The following is a 20,842-nucleotide window of genomic DNA, read 5'->3' as shown; positions in this document are numbered from 1 at the left end:
GAGAAAGGAAAGCCATCTTTTGGAGGGGAGGGTGTGGAGAACAGGACACCTCCACTGCCACACAAACTACACTCCCAAGGTGGTAGCTCAGTATTCCCACAAAGGTCCTTTCTCTTCTTTTTCATGTTTTATGGTGGACTCCTGGAGCTGGCAGAGCCAGCTTATCTTAATAAGTCCTGAAGGAGATATTAATGTCTCCTTGGAATTTGGGATAGTTAATACCTCTTTTAGTGTCCCTGGTTATTAATTCTGAAGCAGTAGCACATGTTGCTAGATTTAGGCAGTTTTATTTAGCATTCCCAATTTTAGACCTAGTTTGATAATGTCCATTATTTGATTTAAATCATGGAAATGATCGTTTTTCTCCCTTAATCACTACAAGTCACACACTGTTATGTCTTTTGAGGATACTTAATCTTTCTGGTTTGGGTTAGGCCTATAATTAGTAGTCAGGTTTTTCTACCTTCCAAACTACAAAAACCCGACTTTGTCCTAGTCACTTCATTTTAGACCCAGAGGAATTCCAATATTTCTAAATCCTGATAACATTATATATGTATGTATAATTTTTATTTTTATTGTAGATTCAGGGAGTGCATATGCAAGTTACAAAGGTATATTGCATGATGCTAAAGTTTGGGGTTCTGTTGATCGTGTCACCCAGATAGTGAACATAATAACCAATAGGAAGTTTCTCAGCCCTTGCCCCCTTCCCCAACTCTCACTCTCCTTTTGAAGTCCTTAGTGCCGTTTGTTCCCATCTTTACATCTGTGTGTGCCCAGGCTTAACTCCCACTTATAAGTGAGAAAATGCAGTATTTGGTTTTCCTTTTCTATGTTAATTCGCTTAGGATAATGGCCTTCAGCTGCATCCATGTTGCTGCAAAGGACATGATTTTGCTCCTTTTGATTGCTGCATACTATCCCATGGTGTATATGTACCACATTTTCTTTATCCAGTCCACTGTTGATGGGCACCTAGGTTGATTTCATCCCTCTGCTTTTGTGAATGGCGCTGCAGTGAATGTGCGAGTGTAAGTGTCTTCTTGGTAGAACAATCTATTTTCCTTTGGGTTTATACCCAGTGATGAGACGGTTGTATCAAATGGTAGTTTTGTTTTGTGTTTTCTTTTGATGACATTATTTAGAGGGACATGAGAGTCTTATACCCTGGGGTAAAATGCTTTAATTGCTCCAAGTATTAATCTCATCAAGATTAGGGTTCTCAAAAAAAAAAATTACAGAAGGAAAGGAATGAGATACGATGAGGACTTAATTTACTAGATATCAAACCCTACTATAAAGCTATAGTGATAAAAATCACTATATATAGTCATAAAAATCAGGAGTGAGTAAAGCAAAAGACAAGAATAACAAGTACAGAATCAGATCCAGATATACATAGGAAGCTTGTGTATGATAAAGTTAACATTTCACATAAAAGTTACTATGAATATAGGAGAAAGTAAATATGCGAGGGTATTTCTAAACTACTGCAGTGAAGATAGAGGGCCTTTATAAACATACATCAAACCAGAAAATATTAAAGAAAGATGGACTGCTTTGACTTCTTAAATTTTTTAAATTTATATTTGGCCAGAGACATCATAAGCTAGGTTAAAGGACAAATCATATACTGGGAGAAAATATTTTTTTCACACGTAATAGATGAATCATGTTATCTTTGGAAGTGCACTAAATTTATTTTGGCTGAGTACTAAACAGCCAGTATTAAAATCAATGAACAGCCTAAGGCAAAGCTGAATGTTCCCATCATAAAATGATCTTCTGAGATATAAGAATAAATATGAAATTTTATTTTCAAGAACTTAATGTTACCGTTTTATTATTAAAGTATCAGTCTGTTTTTAAGGTTTGTCATTATGATATATCAATATCATTTCTCAGTACTGCCAGCTGCTAGGTGGCTCCCCCACACTTGTGATAACTAAATAGTTGCTTGTTGTCTCCTAATTAAAAGCATGGATTTTGTGGGCAATGTATGCCAATATGGGTTATTATTCATGGAGATTGTGCTATTAGGTCAATAAGCTCTCCTTTTTCTTGAATAGTAACAAAAAGGTAAAGTCTTCTCTCCTCAACTCCTAGACTTAAAAACTTAACTGATGATGACACACTGTCATTGAAACAATTTCACAAACTAAAGCTGTGTGCAATGCTTAAACAAAACACTTTGACTGAATAAAAAAAAAAATGTGGTACAAAAATACAATGGAGTACTGTTCAACAGTAAAAAAGAATGGGATCCTATGATTTGCAACGACATGGATGGAGCTGGAGGTCGTTATGTTAAGTGAAGTAAGCCAGGCACAGAACGACAAGCTTCACATGTTCTCACTTATTTGTGAGCGCTAAAAATTAAAACCATTGAACTCATGAAGATAGAGAGTAGAAGAATGGTTACCAAGGGCTGGAAAGGGTAGTTGGTGTTGGAGGGAGGGAAGTGAGCACAGCTAATGGGTACAAACAGTTAGAAAGAATGAAAAAGACCTAGTGTTTGCTAGCACAACAGGGTGACTATAATCAAAAATAATTTAATTGTACATTTTAAAATAACTAAAAGAGTATAACTGGATTGTCCATAACACAGAGGATACATGTTTGAGGGGATGAATACTCCATTTGCCATGATGTGATTGTTATACATTGCATTCCCATGCCTGTATCAGAGTATCTCATGTACCCCATCAATATATACACCTACTATGTACCCACAAACATTAAAAATTATAAATTTTTATAAAGAAAGCACTTTGCAAGCTGATCTGAGTGGCACACACCTGTAGCCCCAGCTACTTAGAAGCCTGAAGCAAAAAAGGATTGCTTGAGCCCAGGAGTTTGAGGCCATAGTACACTATAAGCATGCCTGTGAATAGGCACTGCACTCCATCCTGGACAACGTGATGAGACCTTGTCCCTAAGAAAGAAAACACTTTCTCAATATTTAAGAAGCAGACATAAGACTTCTGCCATTACATTTTTATTTCTAATACTCTTACATTCACTTGCTGCTTCACACAATCGCCAGATATGCTACACTTTATGCCAGCAGCTGTTGCTTGTTACCAAGTCATTTTCTTTTGGTACAGGTTGAGTGTCCCTAATCTGGAAATTGAAAATACTCCAAAATCTGAAACTTTTTGAGCACCTACATGACTCTCAAAGGAAATGCACATTGGAGCAATTCAGAATTTGGATCTTCAGATTAGGGCTACTCAGCCTGTATTAGCACCTGCAGTGGATAACATTAAAATCATGTTTGTTCCAGCAGCCTTTTAACACGTGGTGGCTGCTCTTCTCTCTCACTTTGAACATTCGTGTGAATACATGTGTAGACAATGCCAAATCTTTCCTTCGTATATTATGTAGTTTGTCTTCGGCTAAGAGATTTTTAGTCCCAAGTTACATTGAGAATGTTTACCAATATTTAAAAATCAGTATTCAGATACTGACAGTAAGTCCAAGTGATGATGTTATGCTTACTATATGTGATAATAACCTATATGATCTTTGATCTGTACAAGTTCAGTAAATCTGGAAATGACATTGAATGAGGCATTTGGCTATTCAGTCTTCCAAAGGCTAAAGCAAATTTTGACCAAGTACTGAGGCCAAAGCTTACTTATAGTGTGTTTTCAATATTTATAGTGTATAAAGTGTTCCTTCGTATTAGAAAAAATGGACTAAGGACATGAACAAAATACTCACAGGAGAAATACAAATGGTGAACAAACATGAAAAAATGTTAAACCTCAGTAGGCATAAAGTTAAATACAGGTACAGCAATGACAGATTATTTTTCTGTTAGTTTGGGGAAAAAAAATGAAAAAGCTGATAATGAGTTGGTGAGAATGGCCAGAAAGAGAGTAAATTGTACATACTTTTATTGAAGGGCAGTTTGGAAGCATTTACCAAACATTTAAAAATGTATACAGTGGTCCAGGAATCTACACTCCAGAAGTACTCAAATATGTCCTCAAAGATTTATACAAGACTGTAATATAGTTCTAACAGCAAAAAATCAAAATCTAAATGTGATCATAAGCAGCATGGAAAAATGAATGCTGACTCACTATGCAAAGGAATGCCTTATAGTTACTAAAACTAATGCGCTAAGTCAATATGTACTATCTCAGAAACATAGCTACGGTATATTATTACAGAAGAAAATGCAAGTTGCAGAATGTCTGTGTGATTTCTATTTAAATAAATAAAATATGAAGGATGAGAGTCAAACCATTAACAGTAGTTGCCTCAAGGTGGAAGGGGGTATTGAGTTGAAGAGAAGGTAGTATTTTTTTACTTCATACATACTTCTTTATTATTTGAATTTATTATAATGCACATCTGTTACATTTTAATTTTATAAAAGATTTAAATAAAACTAGGCTAGACCAAACTGTGGAATGAAAGTATTATGAAAGAAACAAAAATTAATTGTTTCTCTCATTTTAAGACAACCCACAGATAGCCTCTAGTGACTTGGGGAGCGAAAAAAATAACATTAATCAAAGATACAATGGAACTGCTGGAGGACAGTGGATCATAGCCTTGAAGAATCCAAGAAATGGCAAAGTGCAGGCTGCAAATTCTGATAATAAAATAATTATGTTTAAACAAGAAACAACCAGGAGAAAAGTGAAAGAATGCTGTCAAAATCACCACCATGTCTCTATCTCTGACTTCCTAGTAATCCTTGAGTAGAAACAGGACAAACGTCTATGATGCAGTCTATTTATAATGCTAATGCTGCAAAGGAACACCTGCCTTGTGGGTGACTGTGCTATATATGGCTGTTACTGTGTGTATACCTTATTTACTTATATTCTTCTCATCATCCATCCATCCATGCAGTAAACATATTGGGTGAGAGGGATACAGAGATGATGGACAATCCTGTGAGGGGAGAAACTTGTTTAGCACTGGTTCTCCAGTACCTGGAACAGAGTAGGGGCTCGATAAATATTTGTTGAATGAATGTATGGGCTCCCATCCAGTGAGAAAACAGAAAAGTAAACAGACAACTAAAAGGCAGTACTGGCACACCTCGTTTGACAGTGCTTTTGTGTTTCACATATACTGTTGTTGTTGTTGTTTTTTAACAAATTGAAGGTTTGTAGCAAGCCTGTGTCTGTCAGCCCCATTTTTCCAACAGCGTGTGCTCTTTCATGTCTCTATGTCACATTTTGGTAATTCTCACAATATTTCAAACTTTATTATTATATCCTTTATGGTGGTCTGTGATCAGTGATCTTTGATGCTACAATTGTAATTGATTTGTAATGGCCTATAAATGTTCAAGTGAAAGGAAGAGTCAAATGTCTCTCACTTTAAATTGAAAGATGGAGATAATTAAGCTTATTGAGGAACGCGTGTCAAAAGCCAAATCAGGCCAAAAGTTAGGCCTCTTGTGTCAAGCATTAGCCGGTTGTGAATGCAAAGGAAAAGTTCTTGAAGAAAATACAAAGTGCTACTTTGATGAACACAGGAATGATTTAAAAAAAAAAAAAAAAAAAAAAAAAGCAACACAGCCTTATTGCTGATAGGGATTTAGTGGTCTGGATAGACAGACCAGCTACAACACTCCCTTAAGCCAAAGCCTAATCCAGCATAAGGCCCTAACTCTCTGCAATCCTGTGAAGGCTGAGAGGTGAGGAAGCTGCAGAAAAAAAGTTGGAAGCTAGCAGAGGTAGGCTTATAAGGTTTTAAAAAAGAAGCCATCTTCCTAACATAAAATTGCAAGGTTGAGGGTGACCAAGGAACAAGGCAGGTGCAAGATGTAAAAGCAATTGCTGATATAGAAGCTATAGCAAGTTGCCCAGAAGATCTAGCTAAGATAATTGATGAAGGTGGCTACACTAAACAGATTTTCATTGTAGATGAAACAGGCTTCTGTTGAAAGATACCAATCTAGGACTTTCATAGCTAGAAAGAAATCAATGCCTGGCTTCACAGCTTTTAAGGACAGGCTGACTCTCTTAGTAGGGGTCTAATGTAGCTGGCGACTTCAAGTTGAAGCCAATGCTCATTTACCATTTCAAAAATCCTAGGACCCTTAAAAACTAGGCTATGCCTACTCTGCCTGTGTGCTGTGAGTGGAAGAACAAAGCCTGGATGACAGCACATCCTTTTTAGTATGATGTACTGAATATTTTAAGCCCATAGTTGAGACCTACCTCTCAGAAAAAAAAAAAAAAGATTCTTTTCAAAATACTAGTACTCAAAGATCTAATATCCAGAGTCTACAAGGAACTTAAACAAATTTACAAGAAAAAAAAAACATTAAAAAGTGGGCAAAGGACATGAACAGACACTTCTCAAAAGAAGACATATGTGTGGCCAATAAAAATATGAAAAAATGCTCAACATCACTCATTAGAGAAATGCAAATTAAAACCACAATGAGATATCATCTCATGCCAGTCAGAATGTCTTTTATTAACAAGTCAAAAAACAACAAATGCTGTCAAGGTTGCATTTGGCAAAGGAATGCATTTACACAGTTGATGGGAGTGTAAATTAGTTCAACCTTTGTGGAAGACAGTGTGATTCTTCAGTGACCTAGAGGCAGAAATATCATTTGACCTACCAATCCCATTACTGGGTATATTCCCAAAGGAAAATAAATTATTTTGTTATTAAGATACGTGCACACATACGCTCATTGCAGCACTACTCACAATAGCAAAGACATGGAATCAACCCAAATGCTCATCAATTATAGACTGTATGAAGAAAATATGATACATATACACTATAGAATACTATGCAGCCATAAAAAGGAACAAGATCATGTCCTTTGCATGGACATGGATGGAGTTGAAAGCCATTATCCTCAGCAAACTAGCACAGAAACAAAAAAACAAACACCACATGTTCTTACTTGTAAGTGGGAGCTGAATGATGAGAATACTTGGAAATATGGTGAGGAACAGCACACACTGGGGCCTGTTCGAGGGGGCAGGCAGGGAGGGAGAGCTTCAGGAAGAATAGCTCATGGATGCTGGGATTAATACCTAGGTGATGGGATGATCTGTGCAGCAAACCACCATGGCACATGTTTACCTGTGAACAAACATGCACATCCCGCACATGTACCCCTGAACTTAAAAGTTAAAAATTTTAAATACTACTACTGGTTGATAATACATCTGGTCACCCAAGAGCTCTGATAGAGATATATAAAGAGTTGATTGTTGTTTTCATGCCTGCTAACACAGCATCCATTCTGAAGCCCATGTATCAAGGATTAATTTCAGCTTTCAAGTCTTATTATTTAAGAAAACCAGGCAGGGCACAGTGTCTCATGCCTATAATCCCAGCACTTTGGGAGGCCAAGGTGGGTGGATCATGAGGTGAGGAGATCGAGACCATCCTGACTAACACAGTGAAACCCCGTAAAAATACAAAAACTTAGCCGGGCATGGTGGCGGGCGCCTGTAGTCCCAGCTACTCAAGAGGCTGAGGCGGGAGAATGGCGTGAACCCAGGAGGCAGAGCTTGCAGTGAGCCAAGATCACGCCACTGCACTCCAGCCTGGGCAACAGAGCAAGACTCCATCTCAAAAAAAAAAAAAGCCTAAAAGCCTGGGTGTGGTGACTCTTACCTGTGATCCCAGTGCTTTGGGAGGCTAGGTGGGAGGATCACTTGAGGCTAGGAGTTTGAGACCAGCCTAGGCAACATAGCAAGACCCTGTCTTAACAACAACAACAAAAAAAATTAAAAAGCCAGCCATGATGGTTTGTGTCTGTAGTCCTAACTACTTAGGAGGCTGATACAGGAGGATCACTTGAGCCCAGGATCATGAAGTTAAAGTGACTATGATCATGCCACTGCACTCCAGCCTGGGCAACAGAGCAAGACCCTGTCTCTTAAAAAAAAAAAAAGAATAAAGAATACTATTTCATAAGGCTATAGTTTCCATACATGGTGATTCTCTGATGGATCTGACCAAGGTAAATTGAAAACCTTGTGTAAAGGATTCAACATTCTGTATGCCATTAAGAACATTTGTGATTCATGTGAGGAGGTCAAAATATCCACATTAACCATAGTTTTGAACAAGTTGATTCCAACTCTCGCGGATGATTTGAGGGTTTCACAACTTTTATTGGAGGAAATAACTGCAGATGTAATGGAAATAGCAAGAGAACTAGAATTAGAGTAGAACCTGCAAATGTTACTGAACTGCTGTAATCTCATGAACAAACTTGACCAGATGAAGAGTTGTATGGATGAGCAAAGAAAGTGGTTTCTTAAGATGAAATCTACTGGTGAAGATTCTTTGAACACTGAAATGACAACAAAGTTTTTAGAATATTACATATAAACTTAGCTGATAAGGCAGTGGCAGGATTTAAGAACATTGATTCCAATATTGAAAGAACTTCTGTAAGTGAAATACTATCAAACAGCAACATTCACACGCACAGAGAAATCTTTCCTGAAAGGGAGAATCGATCAACGCAGCAAACTGTATTGTAGTCTTATTGCAAGAAATTGCCAGCCACCCCAGCCTTCAGTAACCTGATCAGTCAGCAGCCATCGGCATTGAGGCAAGACCCTCCATCAGTAAAAAGATTACGACTTACTGAAGGCTCAGATGATTGTTAGCATTTTTTTAGCAATATTTTTAAAGTACGTACTTTTTTAAGGCATAATGCTATTGCACACATAATAGACTACAGTATAAACACGCACTGGGAAACCAAAAAATACGTGTGACTCACTTTATTGTGACATTGACTTTATTGTGGCAGTCTGTAACCAGACCTGTAATATTTCCAAGGTATGCCTGTATTTGCAGTACAATGATAGAGATACGAACAGACAAATCACAGATGGGACACATAAGACTGCTAGGAAGCCCCTGGAAGACATCCTCAGGGAGGCTGTGCTTGAAGTAAATGTTGAGAAATGAGTAGAAGCCTGCCAGGTAAAAAAGTAGAAAAGGTTATCCCAGGCAAAGGAACCGACATAAGCAAATGAACATAGTCATAAAAGAGCAGGGCTTATTTTTTTATTGCAAATTTTAATAACTTGATTCAGGTAATCAGATGTCCCAGAAAATACCCCAAATTTTAAAAAATATCTTAAGTTTTAAAAATCCTTATGGTAATATCACGTAACTTCCTGTCTAACGTCAGATCTGATCATGTTAAACACGTTTTGCATATGGCAAAGGGCTTTTATTTCAGGTAAATGGTGAAATTGTTGGTCCTTTCATTATTTTTTAATTTTTATTTATTTATTTTTGAGGTGGGGTCTCACTCTGACACCCAGGCTGGAGTGCAGTGGCACAACCATAGCTCCCCACAATCTTGAACTCCTGGACTCAAGGGATCCTCCATAGTAGCTGGGACTATAGGCATGCACCACCATACCCAGCAAGTTTTTAAAAATTTATGTAGAGGTGGGGTCTGGCTATATTGATCCGGTTCATCTTAAACTCCTGGCATCCTCGAGCAGGGCTTATTTAAAAAGCTGAAAGTCATTTATTATGGTTAAAGCATGACAGGAGGAGGCTAGAAAGATAAAGTCTGGATCACAGAAGACCTTGGGAGCCATGCTGAGTTTGGATTTTATCTGAAGAGAATGTCTTTAAGAAGACAATCAGATTTATATTCTTCAAAGATGCACACAAATACATATTTGTCTTCAATTTGTATATGCTTTACAAGGATTAATTCACTTAAATTCTCATAACAAACTATGAAGTAGGTACCATTATTCTCCCCATTTTGCAGTTGAGAAACTGAGGCACAGTAATTTCCCAAGGTGACCTGACTCCATGGTGTAACTGAGTTAAAAACGCAGACATTCTGGATCCAATGCCCATGCCCTTTTCCACTATGCTATACTATCTTTGTGTTTCTTCAAGATGTATATGTTTTCTTATGAAAGGGGAATAAAAAAATTTTTCGTGTAATTTCTTCCATACCACCTACCAACCAAGATAGAATGTTCTTTTGTCTTGCAAATAGAGTCATTCAGCAGTTCAGCAGTCTGCCTGTCTTTTCTCAATTTCCTCAGGATTCACTTTCCTGTTACCACTTAGCTGCTTCTTATCCCTTTTAGTCTGGATTTTTTATTTTAGTTTCAGGGGTACATGTGCAGATTTGTTATATAGGTCAATTGCATGTCACAGGGGTTTGATGTGCAGTTTGTTTTGTCACCCAGGTAATAAGCATAGGTAGTTTTTCTATGCTCACCCTTCTCCCACCCTCCACCCTCAAGTAGGCCATGGTATCTGTTGTTTGCTTCTTTGTGTCCATAGATACTGAATGTTTAGCTCCCACTTATAAGTGAGAACATGCAGTATTTTGTTTTCTGTTCCTGTGTTTGCTTAAGATGATGGCCTCCAGCTCTATCCATGTTGCTGCAAAGGATGTGATCTCATTCTTTTTTATGGCTGCATAGCATTCTATTGTGTATATATACCACGGTTTTTTTTTCTTTATCTAGTCTACCATTGATGGGCATTTAGGTTGATTGCATGTCTTTGCTGATGTGAACAGGGCCATGATGAACATACACATACATGTTTCTTTATGATAGAAATATTCCTTCGGTTATACCCAGTAATGGGATTGCTGGGTCAAGTGGTAATTCTGCTTTGAGTTCTTTGAGAAATCACCACACTGCTTTCCACAGTGGTTTATGGAAATGCTTTACACTCCCACCAGCAGTATATAAGCGTTCACCTTTCTTCATAACCTTTCCATCATCTGTTATTTTTTGATGTTTTAATAATGGTCATTCTGACTGGTATGCGATGATACTTCATCTTGGCTTTGATTTGCATTTCTTTAATGATCAGTGATCATTTTTTCATGTGCTTGTTGGCCACATATATGTCTTCTTTTGAGAAATGTTTATTCATATCCTTTGCCCACCTTTTAATGGGGTTCGTTTTTTGCTTGTAAATTTAAGTTCCATGTAGACTCTGGATATTAGACCTTTGTCAGATGCATAGTTTGCAGATATTTTCTCCCATGCTGTAGAGTGTCTGTTTATTCTGTTGATAGTTTGTCTGTGTGTGTGTGTGTGTGTGTGTGTGTGTGTGTGTGTGTGTATGTTTGTTTGTTTGCTGTGCAGACTCTCTTTCATTTAATTAGATCCCATTTGTCAATTTTTGTTTTTGTCGTAGTTGCTTTTGGAGTCTTTATCATGGAATTTTTGCCAGGGCCTGTGTCCAGAATGGTATTTCCTAAGTTGTCTTCCAGGGTTTTCATAGTTTTAGGTTTTACATTTAAGTCTTTAATCCATCTTGAGTTGATTTTTGTATGTGGTGTAAGGAAGGGGTCCAATTTCAATCTTCTGCATATGGCTAGCCAGTTAGCCCAGCACCATTTATTGAATAGGGCGTCCTTTCCGCATTGCTTATTTTTGTCAGCTTTGTCAAAGATCAGATGGTCGTAAATATGTGGCATTATTTCTGGGCTCTTTATTTTGTTCCACTAGTCTATGTGTCTGTTTTTGTACCAGTATCATGCTGTTTTGGTTACTATAGCCTTGTAGTATGCTTTGAAGTCAGTTCATGTGATGCTTCCACCTTTGTTCTTTTTGCTTAGCATTGCTTTGGCTATTCAGGCTCTTTTTTGGTTCCATATGAATTTTAAAATAGTTTTTTTTAGTTCTGTGAAGAATGTCATTGGTAGTTTGATAGAAATAGGATTGAATCTGTAAATTGCTTTGGGCAATATGGCCATTTTAACAATCTTCTTCCTATCCATGGGCTTGGAATGTTTTTCCATTTGTTTGTGTCACCTCTGATTTCTTTGAGCAGTGATTTGTAATTCTCATTGTAAAGATCTTTCACCTCCCTGGTTAGCTGTATTTTATTCTCTTTGTGGCTATTGTGAATGGGATTGTGTTCTTGTTTTGGCTCTCAGCCAGTATGGTGTTGGTGCATAGAAATGCTACTGATTTTTGTGCATTGATTTTGTATCCTGAGACTTTGCTGAAGTTGTTTATCAGATCAAGGAGCTTTAGGGCAGAGACAGTGGGGTTTTCTAGGTATAGAATCATATCGTCTACAAACAGGGATAGTTTGACTTCATGTCTTCCTATTCGAGTGCATTTTCTTTTTTTCTCTTGCCTGATTGCTCTGGCTAAGAATTCCAGTGTAATATTGACTAGGAGTAGTGAGAGAGGGCATCCTTGTTTTGTTCTGGATTTCAAAGGGGTATGCTTCTAACGTTTGCTCATTTAGTATGATGTTAGCTGTGGGTTTTTCATAGAGGGCTCTTACTATTTTGAAGTATGTTCCTTCAGTGCCTAGTTTGTTAAGGGTTTTTAACACGATGATATGTTGAATTTTAAAAGCCTTTTCTGCATCTGTTGAGATGATCATGTGGTTTTTTGTTTGCATTGTTTATATGATGAATCACATTTGTTGATTTGCATGTGTTGAACCAACCTTGCATCCCAAGGTTAAAGTCTACTTGATCATGGTGGATTTGCTTTTCTGTATGCTGCTGGATTTGGTTTGCTAGTATTTTGTTGAGGATTTTTGCATCTACATTCATCAATCCCTTGTAGTCTTCTTCCCTGTCTCTGTCCTCCCTTTTCTAGGTGGGACTGTAAACTCTTTGGTTTCCAAGGTACCCAGTGTAGCTCCAGCCATTAAAGAGGCAAGGTGGGAGTTGTCTGAGCCTTTTTCTTCTAGAATCAAAGGTGCACATAGCACAAATCTCAAAAAATGCTGAGGTGGATTATGCAATATGACAATCTTTTTTTTTTTTTTTTGGAAAGACAGTCTCATTCTGTCGCCCAGCTGGAGTGCAGTGGCTCAATCATGGCTCACTGTAATCATGACCCCCTGGGCTCCAGTGAACCTCCTACCTCAGCCTCCCAAGAAGCTGGGACCACAGGTACATGCCAACACACCCAGCTACTTTTTGTATTTTTTTATTTTTTTTTTGTAGAGACGGGTTCTCACTATGTTGCCCAGGCTTGGTCTCAAACTCGTCGGCTCAGGCCATCCTCCTGCCTCAACCTCCCAAAGTGCTGAGATTACAGGCATGAGCCACTGTGCCCAGTCGGTATGATAGTCTTTCACTCACTTGCAAATAGTAGTGATTGTTAGTTCGCAGGTATGTACTGTTTGCTTCTAAATTGTGTAGGGAGACAGAGGTGAGATGGAGGAAGTAGAGGTGAGTAAGAAGAAGGCATGTTCCCCTTCATCAATGATCTTGCAGTCTTATGCTTTCATTCAGGTTATTATTTTATGACTGGCATTTTGTCAACAAAAATGCCATGATGCTGGCTTGGAGCAGTGGCTCATCCTGTAATCCCACCACTTTTGGAGGCCAAGGTGGGAGGACACTTGAAGCCAGGAATTTAAGACCAGCCTGGGCAACATCTAACGTCTCTACCAAAAAAAATAAATAAATAAATTGGACATGATACTGTGTGCCTGTAGTCCCAGCTACTCAGGAAGTTGAGGCAGGAGGATTTCTTGAGCCCAGGGGTCAAGGCTGCAGTGAGCTATGATCCCACCACTGCATTCCAGCCAGGGCAACAGAGTGAGACTCTGTCTCAAAAAAAAAAAAAAAAAAGACATGATTTTTATTAAACAGATGAGGAAATGTGATTTAGAGGGAAGCTTTGTATACCCAACTTCCATCTCTATTATATTCTGTTAACCACACTGTAGATCCTATACTTCTGCCTCAGGAAACCTCTAATACATGCCATACTGGTGTTTGGGAGAATTAAGTACTGAAAGTCATCTAACTCTGTTCCGCATAAGTCTGAACATGCTCCTCTTTTCAAAAGTGTAAATAATCATTGAACAAAAACAGAAAATGTAGGAGGCTTTGATTTCAATTTACTTATCTACGGATAAATTTTGTGGCTTTTCTTTAGTAAAGATGAGGAAAACTGACAGATGATAATCTCAAATATTAATAAAGATTTGGGAAAATAGTAATAATCTAGAAACCAAAAATGATGGGAAATATTTTCTTCCTGTTAGAGAAATAAGGTACAGTAATTTATGTTTGGAGCCTGGCTTGCACGACAGAGTGAAACCCTGTCTCAAAAAAAAAAAATTATTTGGTTGATAACATGGTTTTTTTTTTTATTACCTTTTAGTGTTGCTAGATTCGTTACTTTTATTTACCATTTATTAAGTTTAACATTCTGCTAAGAAACAGTATTTTCAGACTTTCACATTGAGAAGTCCTCCCTTAATTAAGCATATGCAATTTACCATTTTCAGCGGAGATCCATTTTCACAACTAGCTCTTCAGGATTATTCCACTGTGCTGAATCTTTATGTGCAGCATATGAAAAAGTAGTTTGTAGCCTTTTTCTCCTTTCATGAGATATTAGCTTAAACATCAGCACTGCTACTGGGGGTAATATTCAGAAAATCATAGGGACATGTAAATTGATATGAGAAAATAGATACTATGTTGAATAGAATTTTAAATGAACATCAAATACTAATTGTTAGTGGTCTTTTTTATTTTTTTAGAAATAGAGTCTTGCTCTGTCACCCAGCCTGGAGTGTGGTGGTGTGATCACAGCTCACTGCAGTCTTAAACTTCTGGACTCAAGAGATCCTCCCACCTCAGCCTCTCAAGTAGGCTGGACTACAGGGCCACACCACCACACCTGGCTAATGTTTGTTATTTTTTGTGGAGATGGGGGTCTCACTGTGTTGCCCAGGCTGGTCTTGAACTCCTGGCCTCAAGCTGTCCTCCACCCTCAGACTCCCAAAGTGCTGGGATTACAGACGTGAGCCATCACACTCAGCCAATAACATGATTTTTTTTAATTCCTTCGTTGTATATTTTTACTTTATCCCTTCATTTTATACTTTAAACAAATTTAAGATTTGTATAACTTCCAAGGATGCATGCATGGTAATGGTCCTCACATCGTTGTTTTTAAAACAAAAGTTGGAGAGTACCCAAACATATAAAAACAGGAAATTGGTTCCTAATTCAGGTATTAGAAATGATGAAGTAGATCTACAATTACCTATGTAGAAAGTTATTTACCATGTCGGTATAAAAATCATAGTTATTTTTTAAAAGATTACAAAAGCAGACTATAAATTAATCCCTTTTTTTTTCCATCATATGTTTAGAAGTGTAGGAAGAAAACATACCACGATGTTAACAGTAGTTTTCTTTGCATGGATTTATAGAGGAGATGGTCTTTGCTTTCAACTTTCTGTGTTGCATATTGTCTGAGGTGGTTTTCTACATTATTATTAATTACTGTTTTATAGTTAGTGTGCATAATTTTACAGGTGGAAAAAAATTTTTTAATCAAATTTGAAAACGTAAGAGAACCTTGAAAGCAATTAAATGTAAAGCATGCAAAAAAAAGTTTGCACAACACAGGCTAATTGTTACCAGCACTCTAACTTGTTTTTCATTGTTTCTCCTTTTGCCTGTACTGAAATACTATTAACAGTTGATATGACACATTTTCCCACCCCACAGCTTCTTGTTCCCTTTATTCTTCCTTTGCTACCCTCCACCCCCTTTGAGCTGAAGTGGCAGACCTGTCTTATTCCCAGCGTGTACTCTCTGGATGTGGGTACAATTTGAGGTGGAACATACAAGTCACTGTCATTCTTCTGACATTGAGCCTTACCTTGATCAGTAAGTTAGAATGGATCTTCAGTGTGTTTCACTAATATAAGTTCTATTTAATTAAACACCTATCTTGAGTGATACAGACTTAAGCTATTAAGGATGCCCACGTTTCACCCTACTCTTTGCATTCTAGAATGCCAGGAATCAGAACAAGATTTTTTTTTGGAAGGTAGAGAAATGTGACTCAGATTTCACTTTGGCCCCTAATACTCTAATGTCATTACTTAAGCTCAACTGAAAGGCTACATTTTTAAAAAAGTATCCTGGCCAATTGCCAGATATTTTGTGTCTGCATTTGGTATTGCTGATTTAAATCTTGTTGAATCTTGACTGGACTGGTTGAAATGGTAGAGTTTTCTATTCAACATCTGAGAAAATGAAGAATCACAAAGAGTAGGCAGAGAGGCAAACGTTTTGAACAAACCCACATACTAAGTAGTCTACTAACTGTGGTATAAGTGAATGTAGGAAACTGGCGTCTCCCTGGAATTATTACAAGATTTACACAATTCCAGGAAAACTTAAGCAAGGCTTGTTGAGCAGGCTTTCAAAGGCTTTGTTATCAGCTTCAGCAGATAGGTTAAAAAGTGGTGTTTCTGTTATACCTTGCATATTGAGAACGTATGACCATGAGTGCCTTACAAGGTTAGTCTCAGGATCTTCCCAAGTCGCCGGTGGTGTTGGGCCACAGACATAGTTCCATATTCTCTGCTATTTTTTTCCTACTAAACATTAGCTTTTGATGATTTTTCTCATTTTCCCTATTGGTTCCTCCTTGCCTGACTGCTCTAATATACCCAAATTCCCAATACCAAAAATAGGGGAAATATAAATCGAGGACAGAGTGAAATTAGAGAATTGGAGGGAAAAGAGTAGAATCTGGGATCTTTAGGAACCTAAGTTACTTTTTTTTTAATTGCTTTGATTTTTTTCTTTTTTGTCTTTTTTTTAAAGAGGGTCTCACTCTGTCACCCAGGCTGGTATGCGGTGGCACGATCATAGCTCACTACAGACTCAAACTCCTGGACCCAAGCGATCCTGCTGCCTCAGCCTCTTAAAGTGCTGGTATTACAAGCATGAGCCACAGTGCCCCAATTTTTTTAATTAAGCGTTGACCCAATCAATATTGTGGATAGAGAGCTGTCTCCCAGCACTTTGTGGTTAAGAGGGTGAACTCTGGCTCCAAGCCCTGCTCCACCCCTTTCTCCATGTTGGGCAAGAGACTCAGCCTCCTTATGCTCCAATTTCCTCCTGTGTCAACTCCTTAGAAATCCATGTCATTAACATATGAGAGTTTTAGGACATGGTAAGTCATGGTGAGTATTAGCTATTAACATCTATTAGTATTTTTGTAATAATGAGTTATGTAGGTTGGATGTTACCAAATTTTGAGGAAGAAGTGGACCATCTCTCCCCTCTTTTGACTGTGTCCATCTCAGACCCTGACATCTCCTCAGATAACGTAATCTGGCAGGAGAATGCCACCTGCCTGTGGAGCTAGCCTAGGGTAAGGAGTTGTCCAGACCGCCAGACTTCTTCCCAAGAGAGCTCATCAAGAGCCCTGGAGTCCCCTGCCCACAGCCCGCCTGCATTTTCTCCGTGAAATATCTACTTGAAGACAGGCAGCTCACACCTGTAATCCCAGCACTTTGGCAGGCTGAGGCAGAAGGATAACTTGAGCCCAGGAGTTTGAGACTAGCCTGGACAACATAGTGAGACCCCCATCTCTACAAAAAAAATTTGAAAATTAGCCAGGCATTGTTGCACACACCTGTGGTCCCAGCTACTCAGGAGGCTGAGGTGGGAGGAGGATTGCTTGATCCCAGGAGGTCAAGGCTAGAGTGAGCTGTGATCATGCCACTGCACTCTAGCCTGGGTGACAGAGCAACACCCTGTCTCAAAAGAAAAAAAAAAACCAATACAAGGGGAGCAAGGTGAGAAGTATGTGGTGGGTACAGGGAAAGAGAATAAGACTTGTCAAGAAATATGACAAGAGCTATCAGTAAAATACAGATAGGTGACTCTTCGGGCAGCTGGTGTGAAATGTAGTCTGTCAGCAGCAGGTGACTGGCTCAGCCACAGCAGTGGTGGTCCAGGTTAGAACAGCAGCTTCTCATCTCCTCCCCTCCTGCTCTTTGCCAGCTTTCTGAACACTCCTTCCCCCACGGTGCTGGTATTTACTGACTCCCAACTCTGCTTTCCTTGCAGCTGACCCTCTGGTGGGCAGCATCGCCACACAGTACATGACCAACAGAGCAGAGCACGACCGGATGGCCAGACAGTGGACCAAGCGGTACGCCACATAGGGGCCTGCTGCCTGCCGCCCTGCGGGACCTGTGCAAGCACATTCACCAAGTGCATCAGTAGCCCTGCCCACCCCTCCAGACCTCGGTTCTTATTTTCCTATTTTTATTAAATTTGGAACCATTTTGTGATGGTATGTTGTCCATCTTCCCATGCCAGTTCTTCCTGCCCCCCTTTCTCTCTCCCATGCTCTCTTTTTTCTCTTATTTTATTCCCTTGTTGATTTCTGTTAACTTGAAAGATTTGGGATTTTTTCCCACCTCATCATAGATGGGAACTTTTGTTTTCAGTGCAAACAATGTTGGAGCTGTAATAGTAAAAGCTTTCTTACAAAGCTTTGTATTACTGTGTGGTTTTGTTTTTTGTTGTTGTTGTTTTTTTGATTTTGATTATTTTTTCTTTTATGTGATCTTTGGGAAAACATTCAGAATTATATCTCGTTTCTACTTAAATGTAGTGCTTAGGGTTAATTTTTTGTACTGAAGTCTTTATTGGTGGGTGCATGCTACTGGGAACAAGTTTTTGTACAAAAGCTTCAATCAGAATCACTGTGCATTACTGAGACTCTGTTTATCACTAGCCTTCTGTCCCTCACGCAGAAGACTGTTGGATTGAACAAAATAATATGTATTTTGATTTACTTAAAGTGCTTGTAAATTTCTTAGGGACCTGCCACTTTTGACTGTGGATCAGTTGATGTACACTTGTATTATTAAAGCACTCAATAAATCACTGTGGCTGATAAATGCGCTTCTGGTAACCCGACATTTGCTTTGTGTCCTGGTGACCGCTGTAGCCCTACATGCAGTGAGGGTTGTCTAATTCAATTACAGGTTCAAATGTATTTTTCATCTCAGACCTCTAATATTTCTTTGGAGTTGAGTTGCTTAGCATGTGGAATTTCTCCAGCTGTCAGTAGCCTGATGATTTTATGGTTGTTATAGTAAATTGCTGTCATTTTACATATTGACTGGGCATTCTTTGTGTTACAACCTTCTTTATCAACAATTAAAATATGTAACTCCAAAAATATCCTTCTTGTGAAAGTGAAGTCTGAGCTAATCATTGTGTTCAGCCACTTTCAACTTTCTCTCAAAATTGTTACAGTGATTGCCCTTAAGCTTTGTTTTGTTCATTTTGTTGTTGTTGTTGTTGTTGTTTCTCCATGGTTTTAGCAAAAGAAGTAAACTCAGCTGTATTGGTCATGGTCAGCCCATTCAATGACAAGGGTGTCTGTCTGGCTTCACCTTCAGGCCATTTTAGTGTGCAGCTCTAGGAGGCAGAGGAAACATGTGGGTGGTGTAGTTTCTAAAACACGCTGACTTGCCGATTGATAATTCAGGGTTCTTTGTGTAACAAAGCGTAGTGGAAACTCCTACTCCTGCTGCACCATACAGTTACAGACCCTACCATACGCTTGGTCTCATTTAAGGAGCCATTAACACCTTCACTGCTGAAAAGTAGGATTTATAAACATAAGTCATCCACCTCTAAATATTTTAACATGTAAAATGCCTGATTCAAAAGGTACAGTTTTTGTTGTTTTTAGCTAGTTAAAAATAAATCCTAAGAAAATATATTTAAATATTGCAAATGCCACTTCTAAACCAAAATACTTGAGAATATTTTTTGTCTTTTTAATAACGATTTTACCATTCATTTTATTTAAAAACATTTCTCAGCATAGCAGGACACTGTATGGTCTCTGATGCACTACTCAACCCTCTAGCTGTAGCAGAAGGAGCCACAGACAGTACATAAATGCATTGGGCAGAGCTATATTCCAGTGAAACTTTATTTACCACCATAGGCATGGGATTTGGCCCATGGGTTGTAGTTTGCCAATCCCTGACACAGACCAACATAGACTGGGGGCTGGATGGAAAACAAATAACTATGTGTCATTTCTTTCTTTAACATAAAATAAATTCAATATGGTACAACACTGATTTTTGGAAAGTTGCCCAGAATGTTTAATTGCCTGCAGTCTCTCACCACAAAGTTTTTTATTTTTACTTCAGATTTTAAAATTCAGCACTAAAAGCATTGAACCATTGAAAATAAAATTTTATTAAACTGCTTTTTTCCCCTACTTTTGGCTGATTAAACCAGACCCATACTACTAATACTTTAAAGACAATCTTTATAGGCAGTTTTTAAATTAAATTTTTTTTTTTTTTGTCTGTAGCAACAAGGTCTCACTATGTTGCCCAGGCTGGTCTCAAACTCCTGGCCTCAAGTGATCCTCTCACCACAGCCTCCAAAACTGCTAGGATTATATAGGCTTGAGCCACTATAGCCAGCCAACACACATTTTAAATAATAAATATATTACATTCCACATTTCACATCTACTTGTACATCAGACCATTTAAAAATGTGTTATTAGTCCAGGCTTGGTGGCTCACACCTGTAATCCTAGCACTTTGGGACGCCGAGGTGGAGATTGCTTGAGCCCAGGAGTTTGAGACCAGCCTAAGCAACGTGGCAAAACCCAATCTCTACAAAAAAATACAAAAATGAGCTGGGCATGGTGGTGCACGCCTGTAGTCCCCGCCACTCGGGAGGCTTAGGTCAGAGGATCACCTGAACCCAGGAAGTCGAGGCTACAGTGAGCCATAATTGTGCCAGTGCACCCCAGCCGGGGCAACAGAGCAAGACCCTGTCTCAAAAACAAAACAAAATTTGTGATATTTAGGAACCAAAGATTACAACAACTCTAGTAGGAATTCTAGTCACAGACTTGTTTGTTTTCCTGTGGCCCATTTTTAGGTTTAATGCCCATCTGTGATATGAAGAGGCTGTAAAAGTTCTCTCCCCAACTTTATAAATTATTAATACTTCATGACAAATGTACACAGCCCTCAAAATGTACAAACTAGAGACACTCCAGAGAAA

The 20,842-nt window shown here is 38.5% G+C and overlaps 1 protein-coding gene across 2 annotated transcripts in view; it reads left to right on the top strand.

The window, feature by feature from the left end:
* LOC100589888 (ubiquitin-conjugating enzyme E2 E2) overlaps positions 1-18,693 on the top strand; it is a 393,012-nt gene extending 374,319 nt beyond the window's left edge. For both annotated transcript variants that reach the window (XM_030812267.1, XM_030812268.1), the window contains exon 6: positions 17,849-18,693. In XM_030812267.1, coding sequence (XP_030668127.1) covers positions 17,849-17,946 — 98 coding nt within the window. In that variant the 3' untranslated portion in view covers positions 17,947-18,693. The remainder of the gene's footprint in view (positions 1-17,848) is intronic.
* The last annotated feature ends 2,149 nt before the right edge of the window (positions 18,694-20,842 follow it).

Source organism: Nomascus leucogenys, chromosome 4, assembly GCF_006542625.1.
Source record: "Nomascus leucogenys isolate Asia chromosome 4, Asia_NLE_v1, whole genome shotgun sequence".
NCBI lineage: Eukaryota > Metazoa > Chordata > Mammalia > Primates > Hylobatidae > Nomascus > Nomascus leucogenys.
Note: the sequence above shows the minus strand (reverse complement) of the source record. Positions and strands in the feature narration are given on the sequence as shown.